Genomic DNA, 27,802 nt, shown 5'->3' on the forward strand with positions numbered 1-27,802 from the left:
TCCGATAGCTGACTCATTGTCATACATGGTTTTGTTTTTAAAGTTTACAACCCAAATTGTGTTTAGTTTACGGGTTATTAACTTGTTTTACTACTATTATTTTATCATTTCCAAACAACGTGAGGTATTTAACATCTCTTTCAATTTCATGTTTTATTACTGTAAGAGTGTTAGAATAAGTATCCATTACCCATTAAACATATATGCATCACTCTTTTGCAAAATGTAAATGCAAAAGTTTACCAATTTGGCATTCCTTTGGGGAGTTTTACTTCATCAGCACAACATGACTAAATGCTTTTGAATCATAGTTTCATTTTATAGCACAAGATGCCTGGACTGGAAAGGCCGAGAAAGTAATATGGCATGATTGTGTATCAGCCAGTTTATATTTGAAATTTTCATTATACCCAGCATCAGGATTTAAAATTGAAACAGAACTACATAACTGCTGTAGATGGATGATAAAAATGATATGAAATGCGTCACTGTGCCTACAACCAAGTAACTTCATTAAAAAGTTGCAAGTTCCCTTTAAATAGTCTGCCCAAAGTAATTATACAATATCACATTAATTTATTTTTAATTTAAAATCACTGAAAAATACTATTGAATGAGCCCAAAATGGTTCTTCTATCTCTTGCGAGTGCTCAGATTCAATACTGCCTTTTACATTGTCTTCAAATGACGCTGGGCTGAAACTCGACACAATTGTCACCATCTTATCATTCAGTGCTCATTTCATAGCAAACAAATTAGTTAGCATAAGCCGAAAATTCTCTACCCAATGCACTACCTTTGGGACTCCTGCCCCACTGAGGCTTTACTAGGTTTAAAAAAACAACAAAAATACATCAAAATGAGGATTGTCATATTTTGAGTAAAATGTGAGTTGTTAAGCTCTGAGTTTTATCATTTTTTGCCAATCATCACTTCAACTTAGTAGGCAGAGTCACGAATTCTTACAGTAGAGCAGTTAATCCCCTAATTTCTCCATGCAAAGTTGGAGCCACCTCAAAAGAATAATTGAAGATCACCACGCTTTTTAGCTCACATCTTCTGTCATCTCTGTGTCTTCAGTCATTATAATCTCCATGTCCCTAATATCTCGCTTCAACACATTGCCAAGTCTTGCAATGGCCTCAGTCTGCAGCTGTAAAACCTGTGCCACATAACATGAAGAATCCTTCATTTTAAATGAATGTACTATGAATTGTAGACAAAGCTGAGGAAAACATCATGTATAGCTATGCCAAATCTATTATTCCATTGAGGTGAAACCCTATATTGCTTTCAATGGAAATACAACTAATAGAATAAAAATGATCTGGTATGCATACTCCCTAAAACAATGTCAACTTTTCATCATTTGCAAAGCTATTATAACTGTTAAGGGCACATCACTTGGACCCATGGCACTTACCTCTTGCATGTCTGCAAGACTCTGTTCATGTATTTTAGTTGATCCCGGAAGATAGACAGAAACACCAGCACCAAAGACATTTGCTTGAACACGCGACATGGTAAGGAGGTTTTGGACCCTCCTGGAAAGTTCTGCTCCTGATCCTTTCAGCTGAAAGAGTGTTTGCATGTAAGAAATGATAACAGATGCACAGAAGCAGTAAGCACAAAAAAAATATTAAGACCAACCTGTCTTGTTACCACGGCTAACTTCTCAGCCAACTCAGCTTCTCCTTTCATTAAGGGCAATCGACAACCTTTACCCTCCAATGCTTCAACAATTCTCATTACCTATAGGAATACCCACATAATAGTAGGTTAAATTGACTACGCTAAAAGGTGCATGATTCAATAACACAAGAAGAACCAAATGAGTGCTAGATGATGCAGCCATGTACATCCTCCTACAATCTGATAGCAATCAGATAGTATTAGGCCATCTCAGGCGAAAAAAATGGAAGACTAAAATTTATACCACAAGACATTTCACTATTTTAAGTTTAGCAGATTGTTGCCCACAAACAGTGGCACACTGGAAAAGATAATATGTCTGGAGCAACGCATAGAAAGATTCTACTAATTTCTAAATTCTAAAAGTTTAACAGAAATTGTTCCTACCCTTAAAAGACGCCTTTGAAGACTTTGCTCTTTTTGTTTCATTCTTTCAATCCAAGGCAGAGTTTCAGCCTGAAAATGCCTTTGAAGCTGCAAAAAAATTTATCAGAGGTAAAAAAAATTAAAAAATTAATCCAAGATACACAAATAGGACCAGGAAAAGATAAGAATACCATTTTGACATTGCTTTGAGTAATCCGTAATCTTTCAGCATCTGAAAGAATGACTTCATCTTGGGCCTGCATTAAGCCAAGTGTTAATACATCAGGAAGTCAACAACTACAGACCACTAACAGAGTAAAATGACAAAAGCAAAAAGTTCATAAACCCCAAGGGACAAAACCTTGAATTACATTCAGCTATGATACTTGGCCCGTTAGTTATCATTAGGCATGCAAACCACAAAAACAAGAAAAAGAATGGGTAGCTCCAAGAACTGAATAAGTCACTATGCTACAGCAGGACAGCTTTCACCTTGTCATTACTCATCATATTTTCTGTGTCCCCTAAATTTCACTTTACCTATGTCAATATAAAACCTATAACATATTGTCTAGTAGAGCCTCCAATGATTTTGTCTCAGCAAGAAAATGGCGTACATGAATATAAATAACCAAAATAGTTCATACATAAAATTGAGAATGAAAACCTTTAGGCGGTGTGAAAGATCCTTGAAACCCTGTACAGGCTGAGGCCACAACCGTTCTCGATCTGTACTGTCCATACCCTCTAGTTTTCTCATAGCTTCTGCCCACATGATCTACCAATGCAAACTATTCTCCACACTTAGCAAAAGAAAACTCAACAAAATAGCTACACAAGCTTCAAATTCAAAAATATCAACTCACGTGAAGAGAGAAAAAGAAGAAAAAAAGCACTCACATCAGAAACGCCAGCTGGCTTCACCCTATACTGTGATTCAATAACACTGAACAACAAATGCTGCAAATTAACATATAAAGTAAACAATCAAAACCCGACTTCTCAGAAAATCAAATTCTTAGTTTTGAAAATGAAAAACTATAACCAACCTTAAAAGCGTATTTAGGGTTTGTAGGGTCGTCCTTGTAAGCATCGAAAATAGCCTAATCAATAACACCACCAACAAAAAAATAATAATAAGAAATGAGAAAACCAAAACCTATGGTCAGGGTTTAAGACGTACACAGAAGATTATAAAACCTGAATGTCACGATCGGCGAGAGAGAAAGGTAGTGGCGCCACAGGAGCCATTTGAGTAGTTAATTGAGAATTGGGGAAGGGAGTTGGTTGTGACGGGGTAGACTGAGTTTGAAATCCGAATCCCGTAAATGCGTTACTTCCCGGTTGTTGAAAAAGCGCAGTCTGCTGTTGTTGAGGTTGTGAAGAGAATGGAGTTGAAAATAAAGAGGATCCAAACGACGCCGTAGATGGAGTGCCAAAACCAGGCGTCGAAGACGGAGCACCGAAGGCTGGAATTGAAGACGGAGTTCCGAAGGCCGGCGCCGAAGACAGTGTGCCGAAGGCTGGCGTCGACGATGGAGTGCCGAACGCCGGCGTCGACGACTGAGTGCCGAATGCCGGCGTCGACGACGGAGTGCCGAATGCCGGCGTTGAGGCTTGAGCTCCGAACATGTTGGCAATGTTAGGATAGTGGCGCCGGGAGTGTCTTGTGGTTAAAATAAAAGCCGTCACGAATGGGGTAAATGTTATTTGAATTAGCGGCCCGCCACGCTGATTACCTAAAGCCGAATAACCATGTCCCACCCAAACTTCTATGAAATACCATATTCTCACTAGCAGACCCCCCAAAGTCTTTAATGTTAAAGTTTTAGCGCCATCCAGCCTCCCCCAATTGCCGGAAAACCACAAAAACACACCGATGAATCCTCACAATTGATCGCAAACTCTCACAACACACTAGCTCTTTCCCAGCAAAACACCAAGATGGCAAGTCGTCCCTCCTGCCTCCTCAATTGTGGAAAGCACAAAAACAAACCGGCAAATCCTAACCATCAATCACAAACTCTCATAACACAACTATTTCCAAGCAAAACACTGAGATGGCAAGTCTTTCCACCCCTAATGCCTGATTTAAAGAACACTGCTGCCCTTTTTCATTAAATTTTTATAGTAGACACAGTAAAAAAATACAATCCGGCCTTGTTTTTATAAACTAACTTTTTTTTGTTCAAAAAATTACAGCCAAAATAACAAAATATGCTAACATTAAATTATACAAAAATATACACCCATTTTTTAATCAACGTAACACCCAATCCACATCATCTAGATACCCGATGGGATTTGATTCCCCAATTATCCCTCTTTTAATTATTCTGGGGGCTTACAGATTTGTGCTTTATATTAGGTGGATGATTTCCATATTCATCAGAATATAAATTTATTGTTAGACATATGTACAGAACAGCCGAGGAAGAAATGGGAGATAGAGAGGCCACTGTCAACCAGAATACATAATAAGAAATTAGAAATCACCAATAAGTCTGATGCCACCAATAGACTTGTCTAAAACTTGGCTACACATTGCCAAATCAAAACAAATAAAAGTCTTAAACTTGTTGAATCAAAATACAGTAAGCCAACCAAATCTATAGAAGAATTATGGAAATAAAGCATACTTTCAAGCTATGAGTGTCACACTGCACAAGCACAAACCAGAAGGCTTTATCTTGGAGGTCTGCCATTCTGAACCTGGAGCTGCATGAGGATCATACAGCAAAGTATTGTATCCAGGTTCTTCTTCTAGAGAGAAAAGCAAAAGCTTTCCGTCCAGTATCCCAAATCGAAACCCAATTGATGAGCTACCAGTCAAGGGAACTGGAACCATCTTCCATGAATTGTCCTCTGCATCAAATATGGACAATTTCCTCTGGTTTTTCCATTCCATACAGAAGAGCTTCTTCTCAATCACAGCATGAGCAGTGACCATGACACAACCATTCTTCATCTGGCACCAGGCATGCCTCTCAGGGTTGTAGACATCAACAAACCTTGAGTTTCCAATGGTGAAGTTTGACCTCCCACCCATTACATAAAGTTTCCCATCAAAGCCACACGCAAAACAGCCCCATCTTGGTCTTCGAAGACTCTCTACCAGAGTCCACTCACCAGTTTCTGGGTCATAAACCTCTACACTGGAGAGACTTTCTCCATCTATCCCATAGCCTCCTACAGCATAAACCATGCCATTCACCTCAGCACAAGCAAATTCATAACGGGCCACATTCATGTTTGCCAATTTGCTCCAACTGAAATGACAGAAAAAGTTTTACAAAGCTAGTAAGAATTGGAATAACATTTAAGACTGTAACACCTACAATAGACACGGATGATGCAAAGACTCACTCCCAGGTGACTAGCTTCGCACATCCTTTTATAAGTTCAATTAGAGTCTAAAGGAGTTAGCACATTAAGGTCAGTGATTATAATTTAATTGGAAGACCCATTTATAACCATGCACACAACTCAACAGGTGCAGGGAGACCTTCAAATGGTAACAAGTTTGCCCAGCCACAGATATCATACTAATAAAAAAACATTAATTTCTTGGCATCCACTAGCCTAAGATATTATTAACAATTAACTATAAGAGACTATAAATATTTGATAGGTCCTATGGACCATTATAAAATATTAAAACTAATACAGAAGATGAATGGAAACAAACCTGTTAAGGCAAGGATCATATTGGTAAACATCTGCACAAGCAGAACCAGTCCCATCAATCACTGAATAACCAGCCATTACAAGAAGCTTTCCATTAATGACAACCACCCCAAACCCAGCCTTCACAGGACCAGGCATCAGTGGAAGACGTCGATTTTTGTTTCCCTTACAATTTAAAACCTCCCATTGGCTTTGCTTTCCTTCTGCATCCATAGTTAAGATACAGAGCCATTCCTCAAGCAACCCAAGTAATTTCCTAATGGTGACGAATTCTTTGCTCCGGATATATGACCTCCATCTCTTGGAGACAGCACCCATAGTGGGGAAATTGGAACGAGGAACAAGTGCAAGGATATACTTTGACACGTCATCCGGGAGCCCAGGTAAAATAGGGCTGTACAGATTATTAGCAACCTCTGAGGTTAAACGAGAATTGCCTTTCGAACGAATTGATGCGTGTTGCTCAATCAATGCATTGAAACACATATTTGGTTCCATAAGTCTCTTCTTTCCACTTACAAAACCAGGCATTTTCAATATTGCAAGATGAGGAGAAGCTGATGATTCTTGTACTTGTTCAATTATATAATCAAGAAAACTTAACTATGCTTTTGTTTCGGATAAAAACCAATTAACTAAAGATATTCATGAAATCCATCACCTATGGGCATTTTACAAGACCAATGCATAAAAGATGTTGCTGAACGAATCACTTGAGCAGTAAATGCCGAGGATTTTTTGTGTTTTGTCCAGTCTGATTCATACTCCATACCACAAAGTTTGCTATTGAAATAGTTTCTTCCCCTTAAAGTATCTTTTATGCCTCTAATGTTGTCTCTCACGCCACACATTTCCCAGTTACCTACACCTAGAGAGTAGAAAATAATCATAAATGTTAAATTACAAGAATACACAGAACGCAGTATATATCCACAAGATCATAAGAGTTGAGTGAACATAAAAATTACCAATCAAGGCCATAGAAGATAGAACGTCCTAGCCCCCGTTAACCTCCATTTCAACAGATTGCTAAACCACCTGAATCGATCACATAACATGAAGAACAGTCAATTAAAACTTACAAAACCTGAATCTTATTCATAAAAACAAATAAATACATAAATAGGCACGCTGACCATAAAAGTCAACTCTACCAGCACGTTCAAATGTCCAATTAACTAAAAGGATATAAGTCTTCTCCTAAATTTGACTACAGTTGTGTTAATGGTCGGCACCAAAAACTATAAGGCTACGTTTGGTTGAGAAGATTAATTTATCTTTTATTACTTATATTACTTTGTTCGGTTTATAAATAATAAAAAATTATAGTAATTTTCTATTATTAATAATAATGTGTATTAATTTTTTCAAAACAAAAATACTCTTATTTTCAATTAATATAATAACATAAAAAAATTTTTAAAATAATTATACCTAATGGTATTTAAGTAAAATAATATAATAACATTATTTTATTAACTCTAATCAAATACAATAATTATTTATATCAATTTATTTTTAACTAATATAGTAATAATTTATATCTAATAATCTTTAAGTTAATTTATCTTCAAATTAATCTTTCAATTTTAATAATAAAATATTTTTAGTACCAAACATCCCCTAATGGTATATACAATAATCCCAAAATTAGCAAGCAATTATCAATTCTATATATTAATTTGACCGCCCACATATCACTTGTTACACGGAAAAGAATCCAAAAACCATTTCAATACTTTCTCATAACTTGCAATAGCATAAATCTCAACTTCAACAACAACCCACCAACCAAAAATCCAGAACAATGAATTCAACCGATTACCATCACAAGGTAATATCAGTCAACAATGAAAATTCAATAAACAAATCCAAGATCAATAAAAGCCTTCAAATATGAAAATCAATCAAAAAGAAAATATATCTGATAAACTGAAGTAAGCAGATTTGAGTCCAAATGCGTCAAAAAGTAACAAATAATCAGATCTGAAGTTGAATGTACAAAAACCTATCAGAGATGCCAAGTTCAAGCGTCGTAAACAAATGCATAAGCAATGATAAGAATCCATAAGCAGAACATTTAACAGATCTGAATATTAGCAATAAACATAAAGAAAGCAAGATTTACCGGAAATACGGAACTGAGGTTACGGGATACGGAAAAGCTGGAAAAGAACAAGTAAATTGCAGAGAGAGAACGAGAAATGAGTTGTATTGACTATTGAGGTAGTGGCGACCTGCTAAAACGAGGAAGAATAATATATAAAGACTTAAAAATAGGAGTCGAAGATATTACAGACGGCAAGATGGATAGATGTCTGTGTGTGTATATATATATATATATACACGTATATGGATAGACAGAGAGGCGGGCGATATTACGATAATAATAATAATAATTGCGGTTTTGCGTTCCCGGAAAAAGGGTGGCAAAATATTTCTTAATTATCTGAATTTATGGGAGATGTTACTGTGTAGCCGCAGCAGGAGAGAGCATGGTTGTTTGTGTTGGATGCAACCAATTTGATTGATTGTTAAATAATTATTGATATGTATAGAATACGGCCGGATTTAAGTCCAATTAGTTGTGCCTTTGGTTTGAACTAATAGAATTTAAGTTTAGGATAGCCTTACTTTTTTCTCCTGATCTAATCATTTGTTTACTTTCAGGCTTCTTATTCTCTAAAATTTTTGTGATTACCCTTCTTCTTCTTTTAACATTTTTCGAAATTTTTTTTATTAATCTCATCACCACTTCAAACTCATGTTGGAGTTTGACTCACTATGAGAGGAGAGTGAGTGGCTACTTAGTAATGGTTCGATTGACTTTGTTGATTGATGTGAACACGAAAGAAAATATGACGTAAATATTATTATTTAATCTCAGAGGAAATACTAAATATTTAAAATTTAATATTATTATAATTTTGGTTGGACAAAGAGATGAGATAGAATCGGCGGAGTCATTTTCTGTTTTTATTCCTTCGTCAATTACTGGCTAATATGCGAGATGCTCTGCCACCGGTTGGTTCAGGATAAGTAATCGTGCGTGTAAATTCGCAGATAAGTATCTATTCATATTTTAATAATTAACTAAAATAATTAATACTTATATTATACGTTTCAACGGCTGGCTGGCTGGCTGGCTTCATTGGGCGTTTGCTGTGGATTGACTTTTGTGGACAGGAAACATAGAATATATTCCCCTTGTGACAATTCAGCCTTAACTTATTTTGAAGTAAAATACAGTCACACAAAATACAAATTTACAGAAATATTAATGTGGCCTATCAATTATCAATTGATGTTATTCAGGGAATCGATGTGCATTGTGAAATATGATTGACACAGACTAAGGATTCCAGCTTGCTCTATAACCCTTCACCACAAAAAGTGGTGAATTCGATCTGAAGCTAGACAAATCAATAGCCTGTATGAGTTTGAATTAAATTTTAAATTTATTTTAATTGATACATAATATTATAAAAAATAAATATGACAGTAACATTATAAATATTATTATCAAATAAATAAATCATTCTCAAATCAAATTATAAAATTAAAATTCTATCTTAAAACCAATTTAATCAAACTAAATTATGTATTCAATTCCGACCACTTTGGATGAGATCTACGGCTGACCACAAACAAGGCATGTGGTGTAATCAAATTGGAAGAGTCTGGCTCATTAAGATTCATGTATTAATCTTACAATCCATCGACATCTTCCACGTGCATGGTGCCATACGGAGCGTTGGATCGATTTCGTTTACGGGTTACGCGTGGCCGCCACACCGTGGGCAATTCACATAAGAGCGTTAAGATTTTACAAAAATCTGGCTGTGATGAAGTATAATATGATATGAGTTTGTTTGAATTTGTTGTGTACGTGGCATTGACGTGAATTCTGCTAAAATCTAGGGCATTTTTTGGATTGAGTTGGGTAAAGTGTGAAGAGTCAGGTCGAAGATGGCGGCGGTGGGCCATAGGATCTTGGTGTGGCGTGGGACCGGCACAGATGGGAAAGATGAACGCATAGTTGGGTTGGGTGGATCAGGCTGCCCAGAGTCAAGGCAGTTTTACAAAGTTTGGTTGGGTCTTCGTTTCGAGAAAACACGTGCTTGTGCTGACGATGGGCCCCAGTCCTTGATTTATTATTGTTGCTTAAAAATCATGTGTGCCGTCTTGCGTTTAAATACTCCAATATTTTCAAAAAATATACTTTTCATAAAATAACTACAAAAACTATTGACATTTGGCCGACAACTATTCACCCTAAGGAAAGCGGCGAGTGTCCGCGCGATGCCACTCGTGTCACATTATTATTATTGGGAATATATCTTGAGCTTCTTGATAACAATAGCTTGTAATAAAATTCATTATTATGTCCCAAATTCACCAACACCAAATTTTTAAACACCCCTAGGATGTTCTGTTTAAAATCAATTTGAATTTAAATTAAATTTATAATATTTAATTCAAATTTAAATTTAAATTTATTTAATCATCTAATAACATCGACGATATCACATATGTGATTGAAATGATAAATAGTATCATTAAGTGAATAAACAATATATTAGATCAATAAATAAATTAATTTTAAGATCAATTTATTTGAATTATAAATTCAAACCGAATCAAATCTATCTAAACATCATCGTATCATTGACATAATTGTCTAGTAGCTTTGGTGCCTTGCAACCAAAGAATTTAGTTCAATCCAAACACCGTCTTATCATTGACATAATTGTTCAATTATATAATGGTTGAATTTGATTTGATTTAAACAGGAAAAATGCTTATTTTATAACCGACCATATCAAATTCCAGCCGAAGAATTCATGGTTTTGCTTTATTTTATAAGTAGAGAAATATCTACGTTGATGTGACTCAGAGCTAGAGTGATTGAAGACATTCTATTTTATACTTGAAAACAAGTTCAGCCAGACCACATTTTCTTGGCCATGGTTTCTTTTATTGTGGTCGTCATGGCAATAACGTAACGGCCTTTGGTGTTGCAAGGGGATCAATGCTCCCGCCATATATTATTACCTAAGTTCAAGTCTAGTTTTCAAGTTTTAAGCATTATTTAAAGATTCCGATCAGATCAGTTAATCCAATCAAGAATCAGTATCAAATCGATCACTGATTTGATCATTCGGAGATGTCACATGATTAAATCTTACTTTAAATAGCAATTACGTTAGGTTAACATCACTGATGTGATAGGTCGCTGATTTGCACATCTAGTGATTGCTACAATATCCCATAATTCCCACTAGTGGAACTAAAAGTTAGATAATATTATAAATTAGTTTAACAGCCATCAAAATTGAGAGTTGGGCTTATTAGAAAATTTTGGTCTGAATAGCAATTTCTGTTCCATCAGTCTCTTTCTAATAAGCATTTATGCTGACAAGTCCTGGTATCTTTTTCCTGAACATCCTTTTCTTTTGGCCCAAATAATTTACAGAAAATGGGGTTCAGATGCTTGCTAGAATAATTCTCTTGCTCTGCAGGACAATTCTGGTTTGATGACTGAATAGGTACAAGACGGGAGACATGGATGTTCAGCAAGCTGAACCCGAATTGTAGCCTAAAAAGCACCTAAGACAATCTCGGGAGATGATCAACCAATTGATATTAGACGAGTCAGATGAGCTGGATGAGAATGACGATGAGCTACGTTTGGAAAGCTATGAGGAACAAAAGCCAGTGGAAAGTAGGTTAAACTGCTAAATTCATCAGTATAGATAAGAATCTGACCCCAATAAGTTTCGTAAATTTACTTAAAAATAGAGACTAAATCCTTGTATGATGGCTGCTAATGGAGATGATTGAGGTATAATGTGTTTACATATTGCAATTCGTGGTCTCTTTCTTTCTTTCTTTTTTCCTGGTATGCAGTACTAGAGTAATAATTTAGCATAAATTGATGTCAGGCAGTGCCTTTTTTATTTTTAAATATTTAACCAGAATTCCCAAGTACAGGTCTTTAATATTTGGTGTTATGACTGGGGCATCTGATGCTCCACTATATTCCCAAGTACGGGTTTTCCCCTGAACAACTGGTAACCCTTGGCTAATTTAGGCTAATTATTTGACATAACATCAAGCAGAACTATGTTCAACTTCTGTCTCAATCTCACAACTAGGGGTGTAAACGAACCAGGCTCGGCTCAAGATCCAGTTCCTATTGGTCCATTCAGTGTGCTGGCAAACTCATGGCTTAGCTCAAGTAACATATCAATAGACCTCTAAAAGTTTCAAATCATGTACTTTCACTCTAATATCTTATCTATTAACTTTGAACAAGAGGATAATGGATAATATATAAGTTAGAGGGGTGTTAATATAATTTTTTGAGCAGGGCTCACATCAGTCATTCCATTCCAGAGCTTGAGCCAAAAGCTTCCTTGTTCGGCAAGCTCAAGCTTTGTCTTAACTTAATCAAACTGAGCTCGATTACATTACTCGACTGGATTACACCCTACTAATTCTCCAAAAAGTTAGCTACATAAAACTATAACATTCACTGTCCTTTCAACTATGCAGAAACGTCACTCTCATCGTATGATTACTCACATAGCCCTATCATAATGAATTGATGACCAAATTAGACATTTTCAATACCATTACAAGGCAAGCAATTAGATCATCCTTTCCCCAAACAAATGAAACAGAAAAAGAGAAAACACATGTAGAAACAGCACAAAACAACAACAATAACAGGATGCAGGCAACACGATTATTATACTAAATTAAGGCCATCAAAAATCATTCTAGTTACAGTCAAGACAGTTTCAATGTTTTGTAAAATCCTTTCATACGAAGATCACATTCAAAGTCATAGAAACCCAATCAGATGCCAAAATCAACCTACTTCTTACCAGGCTTTTTCTTTGAACTAACACCCACCTGCGGTTTGGGATGCTTTTCAGCTTCACTTGGATCCAGCCACTTGAGAGAGTGGCGCTTGAAGAAAGGCCAATTAGGGACAGTGATCAATGTGGTGAGAACCACCCCACCTGCATATATCAACATCATCATCTGAAATGATCCCAACACATAACCAGTAACAAATGCCACAACTGCAGACGCCAACAGCATTATCTGCATCAAGTGCTCCGCTAATTTTTGCCCTTGCCAATCCATCTGCAATAAGGACAACATATAAGCTTAATCAGAAAATTGAACCCTAAATTGTGAATTGCAATAGAAAATTATGAGACCATCTAAGAGAAAAACAGAAAACAATAATAAATATGAATTTGGATATTAATATATGAAGATTTGAAACGAAAACCCTAATCTCTGTTTGGCTACTTAGAAAATGATGTAAAAAAGAGATAAATTCGATCCATTTTCTCACTTTCGCAAAATCCTTTTCAGTGTTATTTACGAATGTAGGAAAATTGCAGACGAATATGAAGAACTGAATGCGTAAACCAGAAGAGGCAGAAAGTTAAGACATGCTTCTGAGTTGTGGAGATGTGAAACCCTAAATCGTAACGGCGGAATTATTTTAAAATGGGCCCGGATTTTGTGTTTTGGATATCAAATGCCCATCAGCTGTTCATATGAGTCAAACCGCTGATGGAGAGTTAGAGCGAAGCGGCCCAGCCTGCTTAAATGGGCTCTGAATTTTTTTTTTATTTTAACCAAAATTACACGTGTTTTCAATAATTACATAAGTACGTAATAATATAGCATTTTTTTATCAAATTATATACTCAAAATTATACGGGCATAATTTCATTGATAATTCAGAACTAAATTATTTTTTCGGCAAAAGGATGGTTTCTCATTTGTTTTTTCCATTTATGAACTTTTTCAATAGTGTTGTTGGTTAAATTTTATAATATATACATCGAAAAACAAAAATACACAATGAATCAAGTTTGAATCAAAGTTTGGATTAAAATTTTAGACCAACTGAAACAAAAATTAAAATCTGAGACAACTCAATCTAAAATTAATTTCTTTTTCAAACCAAATTATTTCAAGTTAAATTCAAGGTTTAGATTAGGAAGAGTTGCTTATGTTTAAGAGAAAACACAAACCATTAAGGAACGTTTGATTTAAATAATATTTTATTATCAAAATATAAAAATTACATTAAAAATAGATTACTTGAAAGATTACTGAATATAAATAATTACTATGTTTGATAAAATTTAGTAAGTATAAATAATTATCGTATTTAATTAAAAGTAATAAAATATTACTAATAAATTATTTTACTTAAATACTTTGAATATAATTATTTTTAAATATTATTTATTATATTAATGAAAAATAAATTTATTTTTATCTTAAAAAATTAATAAATAATAATATAATTATAATAAAATTAAGATTACTTACATCAGCATTAATAATAAAATTACTGTAATATTTTATTATTAAACAAGAAAATAAAAGATAGATTATCAAGATAATCTTAAAAAACTGAAATCAAACACCCCTTAGAGTAAAGAAAAAATCGGGTACATGTAAGCAAATTCTGATAAAGTTTAATTAAATTAAATTTGACCTTTGGAGTTACACTTATATTTATGGGATTCTTTTCGATCACTCCTGCACAGGTTTATAATAATTTTTTTTAACTATCATTGCCGCTTCATTTCTTAGAAAATGTCAAGGAAAAAGCGTCAGAGAACGAGTAAGGGAACGACCACACATACCAATGGACATATATTGACGGCTATATTTTATATAAGCTTGAAAATTCTTGAAATTTCAAAATCTTCCAACTGAATCCATGAAAAATTACACCCATGATTAAACTAAGCATAAATTAAGCCGTCCGATCCCAACTAAATAACAGCTTAGTCAGTATTAGACGTAAAAAACCTATAGGAAGACCACAGAAGAGAGCGCAATCCACTCAGACTCGCTACAGCTCAGGACAATTACTTCTTGGACTTGCTAGTTGCCAACTGGCTTTCCGGCTGCATAACAAAGAACGAAAAAATTAGGCAAAATAAATAGGCTTAGCCCAAATCACTCAACATTATGTTTACACGACTGCATTACCTCCTTCCTTACTGGTTCTTCCTTTTCAGACAATGTCAATTCAATGTGACATGGGGATGACATGTAAGCTGCCAAAAAAAAAAAACAGTTAATTATTGATAAAATTGGGGCTCCTCTTATAATGACATTATTCATCCAGTCTTTATAACATCTCCAACCATCTTAAACAAGTTCAAATTCAAACTCACACTCATCATTATGAATTTTAGACATACAAGAATCAAGCCATGTTTAGACTCGGTTCAATTCTAATCCAACTCTATTTACATAAAAGATATGATCCATCAAAATATAAACACAGCAAAGAAAAAATAAACTTACGATTAATTCGTCCGTGGGCTCGGTATGTGCGGCGCCTTTGCTTCTGGGCCTGGTTCACTTGAATGTGAGAAATGTAGAGTGCATCAACATCCAAACCTTTCACCTGAAAAACATTTGACAGTTGTTAGAAAAAAGAAATCATGGAGTCAGGAAACCACAAAAAAACAAACAAACGAGACATACTTCAGCATTGCTTTCAGCATTCTTAAGCAAATCTAGAATGAATTTTGCAGATTTGACTGGCCACCGCCCTTGGCCATTTGGATGCCTGTTCTTTGCCTGAGCAGTACGTCCAACACCACCACAGAAGCGTGTGAAGGGTATAGCCTGTTTATGGGCTATAACATCCTCCAAATACCTCTTAGCCTTGACCAAAGGCAACTTCCTGATAGCGTGGGCTGTTTCTCTGGTGTTCTATAAAACAGTAAATTTGCCAACCCCAAGAATGAGTACAAATTGAACAGAAAATTAAAATTCAAGTTATGATGCGTTGCCAAACCAGAGATATATTCACCAATTACTCATACGAGATAAAAGGTACTATCTTTTCTATAAAAAAATGCATTCCATGTTAATATAATATAAAATGCCTAACTTCCAAATAAGAACTGACAAATTTCGACAATAGGCGTGATCTTCCCAATAAGGAGAATGTGTCATCATTTACTGAACCTTCAGTTACAAATAGATACAGAGGTTCACCCAATAACAATGCAGGTAATTTTCCTGAAATTTACGAGAGCCATGTTTACATGAGGCAACAAGACCCTGCTTTTTAATCAGGTTTTGTAATTAAACAACTGAACAAAAATGAACCTCAAATCCTAGTTATAATTAAAACTAAAACACAAATGTGCCATCATTTACTGAACCTTCAGTCACCAATAACTACAGAGGTTCACCCAATAACAATGCAAGTAATTTTCCTGAAGTTTACGAGAGCCATGTTTACAAGAGGCAACTAGACCCTGCTTTTTTCAATCAGGTTTTATAATTAGGATAATGAACAGCAATGAACCTTGAACCCTAGTTAAAATTTACACAACAGCACAAATGTGCCATCATTTACTGAACCTTAAGTCATCAATAAATACAGAGGTTCACCCAATAACAATGCAAGTGATTTTCCTGAAGTTTACGAGAGCCATGTTTACATGAGGCAACAAGACCCTGCTTTTTAATCAGGTTTTGTAATTAAACAACTGAACAAAAATGAACCTCAAATCCTAGTTATAATTAAAACTAAAACACAAATGTGCCATCATTTACTGAACCTTCAGTCACCAATAACTACAGAGGTTCACCCAATAACAATGCAAGTAATTTTCCTGAAGTTTACGAGAGCCACGTTTACAAGAGGCAACTAGACCCTGCTTTTTTCAATCAGGTTTTATAATTAGAATAATGAACAGCAATGAACCTTGAACCCTAGTTAAAATTTACACAACAGCACAAATGTGCCATCATTTACTGAACCTTCAGTCATCAATAAATACAGAGGTTCACCCAAGAACAATGCAAGTGATTTTCCTGAAGTTTACGAGAGCCATGTTTACAAGAGGCAACAAGGCTCTGCTTTTTCAATCAGGTTTTATAATTAGAATAACAATAATACTATATGCACAACTTTTGTGTACAAACAACAATATGTCATCATGTGATTGGGTGTTGCTTTATATTTAATTTTTAACTGTCCAATCACATGATGTCACATTGTTGTTTGTGCAAAAAATTGTGCACATAGCACTACTGTTAGAATAATATGCGACAATGAACCTTAAACCTGGTTAACATTTACACTACAACACAAATGTGCCATCATTTTCTGAACGTTCATTCATCAATAGCCATGTTTACAAGAGGCAAAAAGACCTCGCTTTTTTAATCAGGATTTATAATTACACAAATGAATGAAAATGAACCTCGAAACCTGGTTATAGATTACTGAACCTTCAGTCACAGATAACTACAGAGGTTCACCCAATAACAATGCATGTAATTTTCCTGACATGTACGAGAGACATGCTTATGAGAGGCAACAAGATCCTACTTTTCTAATCAGATTTTAACTAGACAAATGAGCAAAAATGAACCTCAAACCCTAGTTATATACTTATGATTTATACTACAACAAAGATGTGCCATCATTTACTCAACCTTTCATTCACCATATCTACAGAGATTCACCAATAAAAATAAATTTAATTTTCCTGCAGTTTACGAGAGTCGTGTTCACAAGAGGCAACAAGGCCCTGAGTTTTATATCAGGTTTCAGAATCAGATTAAAAAACAAAGATGAATTGATATCTAAAATATTATAGTTAGACATTAGACAACTAAAACAATGTTAATTCAACAGAGCTGCAGCATTTATCATTGATTCACCTTCCTTGCAATAATCCTATTTGTTATCTCAATGCTGTCAATCCTAATATATATGACCTTTTAAGAATACAATCATACACAAAAATAAGAAAATACCAATTTAAAAAGGCAATCAATCTCTCAATTTCTAATAGTAGAATAACTTTTTACGTTGAAAGTGTCTGTAATCTTGACTAGAATTCTAAAAAAGTGGATACAAATGGCCTCATGTAAAACACATAACTCAAATAGAATATGAGCATGAATTGAGGTAAAAAAGTGTTTAAACTCATGACTTGCGGTTAGCAAACAAAACCTAACTCATTTACCGATCCCACAGAGCGATGCAATCAGATAAATGTAACATCATTTACTGAACCTTCAGCCACAAAAATAAACAGAGGTTCACCCAATAACAATGCACTTGATTTCCCTGAAGTATACGAGAGACCTGTTCACAAGGGCAACAGATCCCTGCTTTTTTCATCAGGTTCTTATCATTCACCAGTTTTTAACAAACTCCCCAAACAAACATCAAATTAATCAATAAAACCACAATCCATATCATAATCAGTCTAGCAATTAAGCATAAAAGTAATATACCTTAAAATGAACCCTCAGATCCGAACCCCTAGACTTGCAGGCTGCAAATATAAGCATTAAAAGATACTTAGATCGAAACACTAAAGAAATAGAAAGCATAAACAAAATAGATCTATTTAAGTACAACGAAAACAAAGTAAGAGAAATGGATAATAAAACTTACACTTGGTGGGATTATCTGGCTCTTTTGAGTACTTCACCTGAAAAAAAAAAATCCAAAGTATAAAGGTTACAACGAACTTATGGAGATAGAAAGTGAATATAAAATATTTCGAATGCATAAACTAGAAGTGTTACCATTGCGGCTGAAGTTATGAGCTGCTTCTAAGATATGGAGAATGGTAACTTCCGTTATGTTCAAGCAGCACAGCTTTAAAGAGGCGCCGGGGTTTCGTTTTATAGGATGAAGATGTGAAACCCTAGCCTGAAATGGCGGGCTTGTTTTCAATTGGGCCGGGGTTTTTTGTTTCAATTAGAGCTAAACGGCCCAGGCTGAACTTAAAATATCTCTCAATTTAAATACCAATAATAATATTTCTTTATTTTATTAAATCTTATTTTATTTTAATTTAAAATAATATGATAATATATTATTATTATTATTTAAATTAATATATACATAGTATTATTATTAACAGAATTTATATTGACTTTTTTACAATTTCCTTAATATTTGGTTTTAAAACATTTAATCATTTGAATATTTTAAATACGACAATTTAATATTTTAAAATGTTTGAAAACCTACAATTTAAACCTTGTAAAAGATTTAAATTTACCACTTTTCTACCTTCATCACTTATAGATTTTTATCATTTCTTTTTATTGTTTATTCTCATTAATAAAGAAATCATAGCTTTTAGCATATTGTTTTTACTTGAGGTAGTTTCCAATTAGTATGATTAATATTCTAATGTTAAAAAAGCTATATACAGGACAAAGAATTTGAGGATGAATAAGTTTTTCAAAATAATAGCTTGCCAAGGTAAAAGGTTGGAACTAGTGGGTCAACCAAGACACCTAGAGGGAAAAGGTGGAAATGAAAAGATATGAAAATACTAGTGTGTGGATGCAAAGTTCATATCTAAAGGTTTTTTTTTGTAATTTTAATTAATTTAGAGTGGTATGATAATTTTAAAAAATAAATAAAGGAGATACAATGCAATTTTTTTAAAGTAAAATAATTAATAAAAATAAAGTAATTTAAATTTCTAACCCTATTTTAAAATTCTTTTTCACCAACAAAGTTTATTTTTTATTTAAAATAACAATAATAATAATTAATACCATGTAAATGTTAAAAAGTATTTTAAACCAACCCTTGGGTGGGTCAATTGTTTAGGCTGAACAATGCTTTCCAACCATTCTTTCCCTTAATGAATTTCCCACCTTCAAAATCAGAATATGATACTTTTCCATAAAGCAAAATTCGAATCAAACTGAATTTAAATTTGAATCAAACTAAGTTTGAATTTGAATTTATTGAACTCGCTTTAAAGATGTTTAAGCTCAACTTATTTAAAAAAAAAATTAAACTCAAGTTTAGTTCAAACTTGAACTTGAATTAAGTTTTAAACTCGATTTATTATTAAACTAATGTTGTTTTAATATATATTGATTAAAATGACATTATTTTACTTTGAATTTTTCAAATGAGCAAAACACCTTTAAAACTTGAGTTCAAACTCAAAAATATTGAATTATCATACTCAAACTCAAACTTATTCGAATTAAATTCAAACTTAAGCTCAAACAAATTCGATTTAAATTAAACACTACTCTCTCACCCTTTTATTATACTATGTGAGATTGGGTAATTTTTAACATAGATGTAATAACTAGACAAAAATACCTCATATTATTTTTAATGAATACCAAATTATTACAGTTTTACTCTTAAAATTTTATTAAGAATATGTTGTCATACTTAGTTCAATCACACATGAAATTGTGTGATTTGACTGACATGGTACATTCCAGCTGCATGGCACAATCTTAATAGGATTCCGCCACTTTTATTCTATATTAACACAATCACCACCACTCCTCCACCATGCCTCATCACAATCACCACAACAAACATAAAGCATGAATTATTCATTTCGAATGCAATATAAATATTTGTTCATATGGAATCATTATTTCAAGAGAGAAAATATTTGCCAACTGTTCTGCCTATCGGTCGGTCAGAAACTCCCGGCAGAAGGCATTAGTAGGACTCATGGATGGCCTACCATAATTTGAACGAGCAAAAACTAATCCAACGGTTGCCATAACAAGCAGCCAAATCTTCAAAATTCTGTTTTTAGGACCCTTCACTTCACCATGGTAAAAGCAAAGCAACAGAAGCAGAAAGGTCAACACCTCCTCAGCTATGGCTCCATTATGCAATTCAACTTTCAACTATGGCTTTACAGACTCTTTTTTTCAGACTATTATAAACTGAGCTTTGTACAAGCTAGAAGATATAAGTGGATATGAAGCTAGAATAAGCTGTAACATCAGCCCAGTCTGGGAAAAGGCTCTTCAACTTCTTTGCTTCATCAGTCAAAACTTGATCTAGTACACTGACTTGTACTCTTAAACCTTCTGAACTGCTAGCCTGCAATCCCATAAGAAAAGTTAAATACATTTCAAATTAAAAATGAAAATAAATAGAAAATGCCGACTCTAGGTGTGGAGGTGGAAGGGGGCGCAGAGGATTGGAATTAAACGTGTTTAAGTAGTAATACTTACATGTTCTACCAAAATATATGAAGATACCGAACGAACAGATGGAACAAACTAATCATTCAGAAACAAGCAAAGGCACTAGGGCTATTGGATGATCATGCAGGAACTTAGGATTCGTTCAGTAACATCAGGCATTTATATCAATAGCCCAAAAAAGAAGTATGCAAAAATAAACTGTCAAAGAGGTCAGAAATCTTACCTCTAACCAAAAGGTCCAATTTTCATGGCTGGATCCACTAAGCCGACATATGTATGATGGTGGCCCCCCATTAACTGTCTCTGGAGCTATAGATATTTCACAAGGATAAAATATGGGATATAAGATACTTTTGTTGGAAATGGCAATGGAATCAGAAATATTCTACATGATACCTGGAAGTTTATCGTCGGCGAATGACCAACTAGATAAAGGACCCGTAATGTTTAGGACTGCAACCCAAACCTCCTCCAATGAGCTGAAAGAAAAGAATATGAAAGCTGTAAGACCTTTTAGCTGAATATACTTGCAGTTTATGCACAACTGAATTTTCTTATATTTTCCGAATAATCTCTGTTAACACCAAGCCACTGAAAGTCACAATTCATTCCCTATTTGTCACCCGGTTTAATTATATAAGTCATTGATACAGCTACAAGCATTAAAGCCAAACACCATTGGTAGACAAAATTATCCATAATTTTGCAATACGGTCTGCTATGGCAAGTTTTTATTTTGAAACAAACGATTTTCTGTGCAATTGTATGATAAATAGGATCCTTCCTCATGAACTTTGTTCTACTTACCCTAATGAAAATTCCAAATAAACTCTCCGGGACCTATCACCGGAGGTTGTAGTCGGCTTGTAATTAGACAAATGGGGAAAATACTTGTATCGCTTCAAGATCCCATCACTTCTTGTTGGGAATTTCAAACTTCTTGAGAACAAAAGGGATACTGGAAATATTGACTGCAAAAGAAACATAATTTCAAATTCACTTAATCCACCAAGCCTTCGCATCAATTCTTATACGAGTTCTCTATGACGAGGAATATTCCCATACAAGCATTAATAAAGAGAAAAATAAACTTTTGAGGGATACCACAACTGAACCCCACCAAGCTTTTTGCAATACCATGACTAATGTGTCACAACAGATAGCTTGTGATCGAAAACTCATATTAATGTGTTTATCCATGTATGCACACATGTAAAAAAGGTGGGAGACATATTTTAGCAGGAAAGGAGCATGGTGATAAGAAGATCAATATCTATCCTAGTGCCAGGAGGACCATAAAGGATAAACAGCAAAAGATCTTCTCAAATCATCAGTTTAACATGTTAACAGCAAGAAACAAAAGTTCATACCATCCAAGTCTCTGGCTGAGATATATTTGCAGATTCGAAAGAGAACTCTGAGTCAATTTGCAACTCCTTTGCCACTTCAGGTGCATATTTAAAAAGAAACAATAAAGAATTGGAATCCACCACAGAAAAATCGTAACTGGAATCTGCAATCTGATTTGCATCTGAGAATCCCATGTATGATAAAAACAATTTTAATTAGAAACTTCTAAATCATCAAAGTATTAAATGGTTTTTCAATATTTACACTATGTTATTCAATACCTGCAGTCATAAATGTATGCTGGAAAACAACCCTTTTAGGTGCATCTGTGCTGTATGGAAAGAACTGTGCTGAGAGAGCGAAGGAAAGAACACTAAGGTGCAGCAAAAATTTCAAGACTGAGGACCTGGCTAGCCAGTGGCCACAAGTTGGTATAAGAGGGCCCACACACCAACCAGTGACAACTCCAACAATTGCTGCAACTACAATATCTGGAATGTAATACCCTGCAAGCAAATACTTACAATCAGAGCAATTCTTTTAAAATCTATAAATACTAGGGCAATGAAACTACTTAAGCATCACAAGAGATTGAAGTTCTGAAAAACTGACCATATGGGGGTGGAACAGCACCCATCATACCCATCTTCTCAGTCAAAAACAGGAAAAGCAACCCACCAAAATAAACAGAGTATAAAAGATATGGAATTAGAGGTACAATGTAGAAGACGGTTGACCTGAAAACAAAAATGTTAATCAAACCACAAGTCTTGATTTATTACCCTTAATACCTTTCTACATTAGAAACAGCAAAATTCAAAAGAAAGCAAGAAAAATAAGGACAAGAAGTCAAGAAATGTAAAGCTAGAAACTTCACCCCCATAAAAAGGAAACAAAGACAAATTCTGAGGGGATTAGAGTGTCAGGGTATGCTACAACTATTTCTAAGTGATGGGAACAAGCTAATTTATATGGACAATTAGACATATAATTCAATGAGAAATTTAAAACCATTAAAATCAGTACCTCAATGATCGACGACCATAAAACTTTGTTGATAAGCAAAAGAAGATCCATGTAGGAATCATAGAAGCAGACAGGCTAAAAGTCAAGAAACCTCCACTCGAGCCAGCCACAACATAAGCCTGTTTTTACTAAAACAGCTTCAGCCATACCAAATTTTAAAGTTTTTTGGACATAGAGAATAGATTGGTCACAAATCTCAAGTTTTCAATGTGAAATAATAGCTTTATTTGTATGGGGACACATAATCTCATCAGTCAAACAATGATTGAGCTACATACCAGAGTAATTATAGCATAAAATCCAAATGCTCCCCAAAACCTTGCCTCATCAGATAGTGCCTGCAAGATTCATGAAGTATCACATGTTTGCTGCCACAAACATTAAACTTGAGAATCTTTTGAGAAAGCAGGAATGTAAACTCCATATGATAGCATAACCCCACCACAACAATTTTGAAAACAAAATGAAACGCCTCAGCAAACAATTAAGCATTTAGAGAACACATATCAAATCATTAATCATAAACCCTTATTCTCCATAAATCACTGTACAAATGCTTGTTTCTTTTCTGGGATCAGATAATTCTCCATAAAGTATTGTATATTACAACTGTTTTCTTTAAAGGATCATATTATTTTTACTTGAAAATTTGCCTTGGAACCATTGATTGGCCAAAAAGAGCAGAAATAGAATTAAGCAGAGCATGTAAAATTCACATTTCTTCTGATTCATAGAAGTGAGGCATAGATTACCATGCATCTTGGATGTCCACTTACATGGTATGTCCAGCATTAACAGTTTTATGCCATGCACAAGATAATGTCAATAGCTAAAGATATAATCTCACTCAAAGCCATGTAGCAACTACAGCAATAAGGTTTACAAATTCATAAGAATGACAATCTTAATATATATGTTTATGTTAAAACAGGACACAATAGAGTAGGCCTAAATTAACACTTGCCCACAATAATTGAACATAAAAGCTTACCTCCTTTGATGTCTTGAGAACTTTAGCATCTTGAGAGAGGGGAAAATGATTCCAAATAACCCTTGGAATCAACAGACCAACGAGAGAGCATGGAACAAACATCATCAAAGCCAAAAATGGATGAGCAAACCTGCAATATACATCCTGCATATCACCCTTTTTTGTTTTTTTGGATCTAACAAGGAATTAACACGGTACATGAACACAATTACATAAAATCATTGGAAGTAAAATATCATTATCCACAAAAAATACACAGAGAAATACACATATTATATATGACAAGGCAATAGTTTATACAAAGAAGTGAAGCAAAAAGATCTGAAATGCACCAGCTCATGGCATAACTTGAGAACAGCAATCTTAGGATTGAAAAGGTAACTGGGAAAATAATAGCCATTACAATCCCAGTAGCATGAAACACCATTCCTGCAAATTTAAAATGTCTAAAAATGTTAATTCTTTGAGAATGAATCTTAGAACTCATGTACTGATGAAGAGAAAAAAAATTATGATGAAATTGAAGAAATATCTCAATAATGCCTTCAAATAATATGAATCAGTGGTGATCAATCTACCTTTTACAAAATCGCAGAATTTTGAAAACCAAGCATTCAGGCCAAAATTCAGCAAACACAAAAAGAATGGAACAGAAAGGAAGATGACAATGGGAATCCTATGAAGCACCATAGATATGCTTCTTGAATAATATATCTGAAACATTCATAATCAAAATAAGCTTAGGATCAACTTATCTGTTATATATACATTAAATACATAAACTATGAGCAGATAACAAACCACAGTTATTGTAACTTACAATGAACCATGTTAAGTAGTCAAAGAAAACAGCACGTTCATCCTCTTTTTCACTGTAAGTATCTCCAAAAGACTTTCTTCCGTAGGTAATTTGTAGCTGAGAAGCATTGCTGAAGGCCTTAAGTAAACTGAACAAATTATCTCCCCTTGCTTGCATGCTTCCAGGTCTGTTTCAAAAACACTTGAATGTATCAGAGAAACTACTTAAGGATGAAATGAAACAGAAGCTGCACTCAAGTAAATATATACCAAAATAGCAGATGTAATGCATACAATAATCGGTCCACGGTATCATAGGAGGTATGGTAATAATAACCACCAAGAAGAAATATTATATCCAGGCCAGGAATGTTCCCATAATCTTGAGAAAATATTCTATAGTCAGTATCTCCTGGAATAACAGGAAAGACGTCCTGCATATAAGAAATAGATACCTCAGTATAGAAGTATAACAGTGGTCTAAATCATACTGTTAGGAATTTGAACATGACATAAAGTTTTAAAATCATAAAGCAAGACAACATAGTGAGTTCCTTCATACATAACAAAAAAAAAAAATGCTGGCCAGATTGGTATGAACATCAACATAAAGAATATATAAATAAAAATGAGAGAACCTGAGCCGCACTATTTGCCATGGGGTATATTGCCGATTGAGCATAGACTAGAGAAGGCCAAGAAGTAGGCCCAGACTGGCAAACTAAATCTGTCAATCCAACAACATATAGTCAGAGGTTGTAGCACAATAAAAGAAATTTTGTATGACAAGGACAATAAAAAGACCAAGTCCATGACCTATATCACATAATAGCACTATTGCACCATACATGCTTTTAACTTTGAAAGGACATGAGATCAGAACTGGATTTCCTACCAAAACCTCCTGACCCAGATGCTTCCACATTTATAAAAGCTCCAACAGAATCACGCCATTTATGTGTCTTGATGAAGCCATGTGCGCCCTAGGGCATCATAAGCACAAAAAACTCAATTGCAAGCACCTTGGAAGCTCAATAAAAAGGGGCTTTCAAAAAAATTTCTAGAGAAAAAAAGATTATAGCTTAAGCTGGCTCGAATGGTTCCTCCTATTTTTTTGTTTTCCAGTGACTTTGGTTATGGATAAGTTAGCATTTCTTTCAAATTATAATAAAGGCAGTTACTGTAGCTTCCAATTTGTCTTCCATATAAACTCAGCCACTGCCCTTCGACAAAAATCATGCAAGATTTTACGTTCTTATAGATGTGTTAGCTTGATATTTTCATTTAGTAATCAAAGGATTCAAACTCAGACAATATTTGAACAAATAAGCAATGCAAAAAAGCAAGCAAAGAAGAACTCCAAGCCTAAGAAGATTTCATAACACTGATAGAAGCCTATTTCAAATTACATAAATTCATAATGGTTCCAGTAATTCTTACCAACATAAAAAGTTCTTCTGCACCATTGAAAAGAAATATGACAGGTCTAGATGGGATCCAGCCAGAATCTACTGTCAGTCTAGCTAATTCCAGCATCGATCCTGCAATGAGAGGAAGGCATTGAAATGAATGATCAAGCAGAAATTTCTTACCTAAGAATATTCCATTCAGCAAAAATATTCGTTGGACCCACCAACACATGAACCACAATCGCCAGCACCTGGGGAGCCAAGTGGGCTATCAAAATGGCCGTTTATCAAAACGGAGGGCTCATTCTCTGCCGAATCTGCTGATGATATCCTGTGACAAATAAATTAAAAATAAAACTACTGGTTCACAAGAACATTCTGCAAGAGAGTTGGAAGATTCTAATGATTGGTCATCTCACAAGACATTATTGGTACAGGGTCTCTAGCAAAGTGGCATACATATATATATATATGAAACTCCAAAATATCCAAATCATACATAACAAGAAAACCACACCCTTGAACTTCATCAATTAGTTAACTAAATATAGAGTTCATAAATAGCAAGGTAGTTATACCTCATTATGATATTTGTATGGTTTCTGTAGCCCAATGATATACTGTGACCCAAAAACAACATATTGAAAGAGCCATTAACGGCTGTCTCTTCAACCTCAATTCTGCATATTAAACAACCAACTCAGCAAGTGAACCACCAATCACAACTCAGCCTAACAGTATAAATTATTATATCAATCTACCAACCTTAATTTTGATCCAGCTCTCTCCTTAATTATTTCCAACTGTGTTTTGATATACACAGCAGCTTTTCCTAGGCCGGGGCGCCCTTCCTGTTAAAATTTCAATTTTTTATGGTATTGGTATTGGATTCAAGTAATAAAATAATTTGTGCTAAGTCTCTCCGTCCTAAATGGTAAAAAAAAAAATCAATTTATGATGTTATTGTCTCACTTGGCGACCATCGATCTCTTCGGACAAAACGCGAACGTGTTGGATGGCTCTAGCTTCAGAGAAGCGATCAAGTGGAGCGTGGAAATCAAGAGGCTTCACGAACTTCATGTGACTTACGGAGTAAACGATCATCGACATGATTCCATACACGACTGATAGAAGTAGCAAGAATTTAAAGGCTGAAACGTCTCTAGGATCAAACCTCAACGCCATCTCTCTCTGAAAATAGAATTCTCAACCTGATATTTTTCGATGCCGAAATGCGTCACTCGGTGTGTATTTACGGAAAGAGAAGATACCTCTGTTAAGCAGCCGGTTGTTTCTGACTTCAGAGTAAACGAAAACGAACTAGGCGTTGGGAATACTTCGAGTCTGTAGAGCTCCCTGTGGGCCATTAACATTGAATCTTCTGGGCTTTAGAAAAAGGGCCCAATTCGGAACTTAAAGTTGTTAATGGACCTTTACATTTTTC

The 27,802-nt window shown here is 34.6% G+C and overlaps 5 protein-coding genes and 8 non-coding genes across 13 annotated transcripts; all 13 read right to left on the minus strand.

Annotated features, from left to right (window-relative positions):
- Positions 1-509: 509 nt before the first annotated feature.
- On the minus strand, positions 510-4,372 carry LOC123214532 (nuclear pore complex protein NUP54-like). Its single transcript, XM_044634348.1, has 9 exons — positions 3,259-4,372; positions 3,108-3,161; positions 2,959-3,018; positions 2,726-2,836; positions 2,250-2,315; positions 2,080-2,166; positions 1,651-1,752; positions 1,424-1,573; positions 510-1,162 (listed from the first exon to the last, which is right to left on the minus strand). The coding sequence occupies exons 1-9, from the start codon at positions 3,688-3,690 to the stop codon at positions 1,046-1,048; spliced, it is 1,179 nt and encodes a 392-aa protein (XP_044490283.1). The 5' UTR covers positions 3,691-4,372; the 3' UTR covers positions 510-1,045.
- A 126-nt stretch (positions 4,373-4,498) lies between these two features.
- Positions 4,499-8,238, minus strand: LOC123214533 (F-box/kelch-repeat protein At1g67480). The gene is made up of 4 exons (XM_044634350.1): positions 7,874-8,238; positions 6,714-6,783; positions 5,747-6,613; positions 4,499-5,327 (listed from the first exon to the last, which is right to left on the minus strand). Exons 3-4 carry the CDS (start codon positions 6,274-6,276, stop codon positions 4,700-4,702), a joined length of 1,158 nt encoding a protein of 385 aa, XP_044490285.1. The 5' UTR covers positions 6,277-6,613; positions 6,714-6,783; positions 7,874-8,238; the 3' UTR covers positions 4,499-4,699.
- A 4,244-nt stretch (positions 8,239-12,482) lies between these two features.
- On the minus strand, positions 12,483-12,903 carry LOC123213229 (probable signal peptidase complex subunit 1). The gene has a single exon (XM_044632623.1). It carries the CDS (start codon positions 12,901-12,903, stop codon positions 12,628-12,630), a length of 276 nt encoding a protein of 91 aa, XP_044488558.1. The 3' UTR covers positions 12,483-12,627.
- A 1,535-nt stretch (positions 12,904-14,438) lies between these two features.
- Positions 14,439-18,499, minus strand: LOC123215060 (60S ribosomal protein L17-2). The gene is made up of 7 exons (XM_044635114.1): positions 18,373-18,499; positions 18,239-18,275; positions 18,076-18,116; positions 15,292-15,522; positions 15,109-15,211; positions 14,788-14,855; positions 14,439-14,702 (listed from the first exon to the last, which is right to left on the minus strand). Exons 1-7 carry the CDS (start codon positions 18,373-18,375, stop codon positions 14,664-14,666), a joined length of 522 nt encoding a protein of 173 aa, XP_044491049.1. The 5' UTR covers positions 18,376-18,499; the 3' UTR covers positions 14,439-14,663.
- LOC123215175 lies at positions 15,758-15,886 on the minus strand. The gene has a single exon (XR_006501976.1). It is a non-coding gene; the product is annotated as a small nucleolar RNA snoR74 (small nucleolar RNA).
- LOC123215174 lies at positions 15,958-16,086 on the minus strand. Its single transcript, XR_006501975.1, has one exon. It is a non-coding gene; the product is annotated as a small nucleolar RNA snoR74 (small nucleolar RNA).
- Positions 16,160-16,288, minus strand: LOC123215170. Its single transcript, XR_006501972.1, has one exon. It is a non-coding gene; the product is annotated as a small nucleolar RNA snoR74 (small nucleolar RNA).
- LOC123215173 lies at positions 16,360-16,488 on the minus strand. Its single transcript, XR_006501974.1, has one exon. It is a non-coding gene; the product is annotated as a small nucleolar RNA snoR74 (small nucleolar RNA).
- On the minus strand, positions 16,562-16,690 carry LOC123215171. The gene has a single exon (XR_006501973.1). It is a non-coding gene; the product is annotated as a small nucleolar RNA snoR74 (small nucleolar RNA).
- LOC123215176 lies at positions 17,036-17,164 on the minus strand. The gene has a single exon (XR_006501977.1). It is a non-coding gene; the product is annotated as a small nucleolar RNA snoR74 (small nucleolar RNA).
- On the minus strand, positions 17,243-17,369 carry LOC123215177. The gene has a single exon (XR_006501978.1). It is a non-coding gene; the product is annotated as a small nucleolar RNA snoR74 (small nucleolar RNA).
- LOC123215169 lies at positions 17,829-17,956 on the minus strand. The gene has a single exon (XR_006501971.1). It is a non-coding gene; the product is annotated as a small nucleolar RNA snoR74 (small nucleolar RNA).
- A 1,654-nt stretch (positions 18,500-20,153) lies between the features above and the next one.
- LOC123214682 (endoplasmic reticulum metallopeptidase 1) lies at positions 20,154-27,684 on the minus strand. The gene is made up of 21 exons (XM_044634623.1): positions 27,331-27,684; positions 27,124-27,209; positions 26,937-27,038; positions 26,583-26,689; positions 26,390-26,490; positions 25,845-25,932; positions 25,588-25,676; positions 25,244-25,383; positions 24,972-25,137; positions 24,730-24,865; positions 24,484-24,580; positions 24,152-24,281; positions 23,439-23,498; positions 23,161-23,279; positions 22,747-22,871; positions 22,416-22,640; positions 22,155-22,315; positions 21,592-21,755; positions 21,181-21,263; positions 21,008-21,093; positions 20,154-20,677 (listed from the first exon to the last, which is right to left on the minus strand). The coding sequence occupies exons 1-21, from the start codon at positions 27,541-27,543 to the stop codon at positions 20,534-20,536; spliced, it is 2,622 nt and encodes an 873-aa protein (XP_044490558.1). The 5' UTR covers positions 27,544-27,684; the 3' UTR covers positions 20,154-20,533.
- Positions 27,685-27,802: the final 118 nt, after the last annotated feature.

The sequence above is a fragment of the Mangifera indica genome, chromosome 4 (assembly GCF_011075055.1).
Source record: "Mangifera indica cultivar Alphonso chromosome 4, CATAS_Mindica_2.1, whole genome shotgun sequence".
Classification (NCBI taxonomy): Eukaryota; Viridiplantae; Streptophyta; class Magnoliopsida; order Sapindales; family Anacardiaceae; genus Mangifera; species Mangifera indica.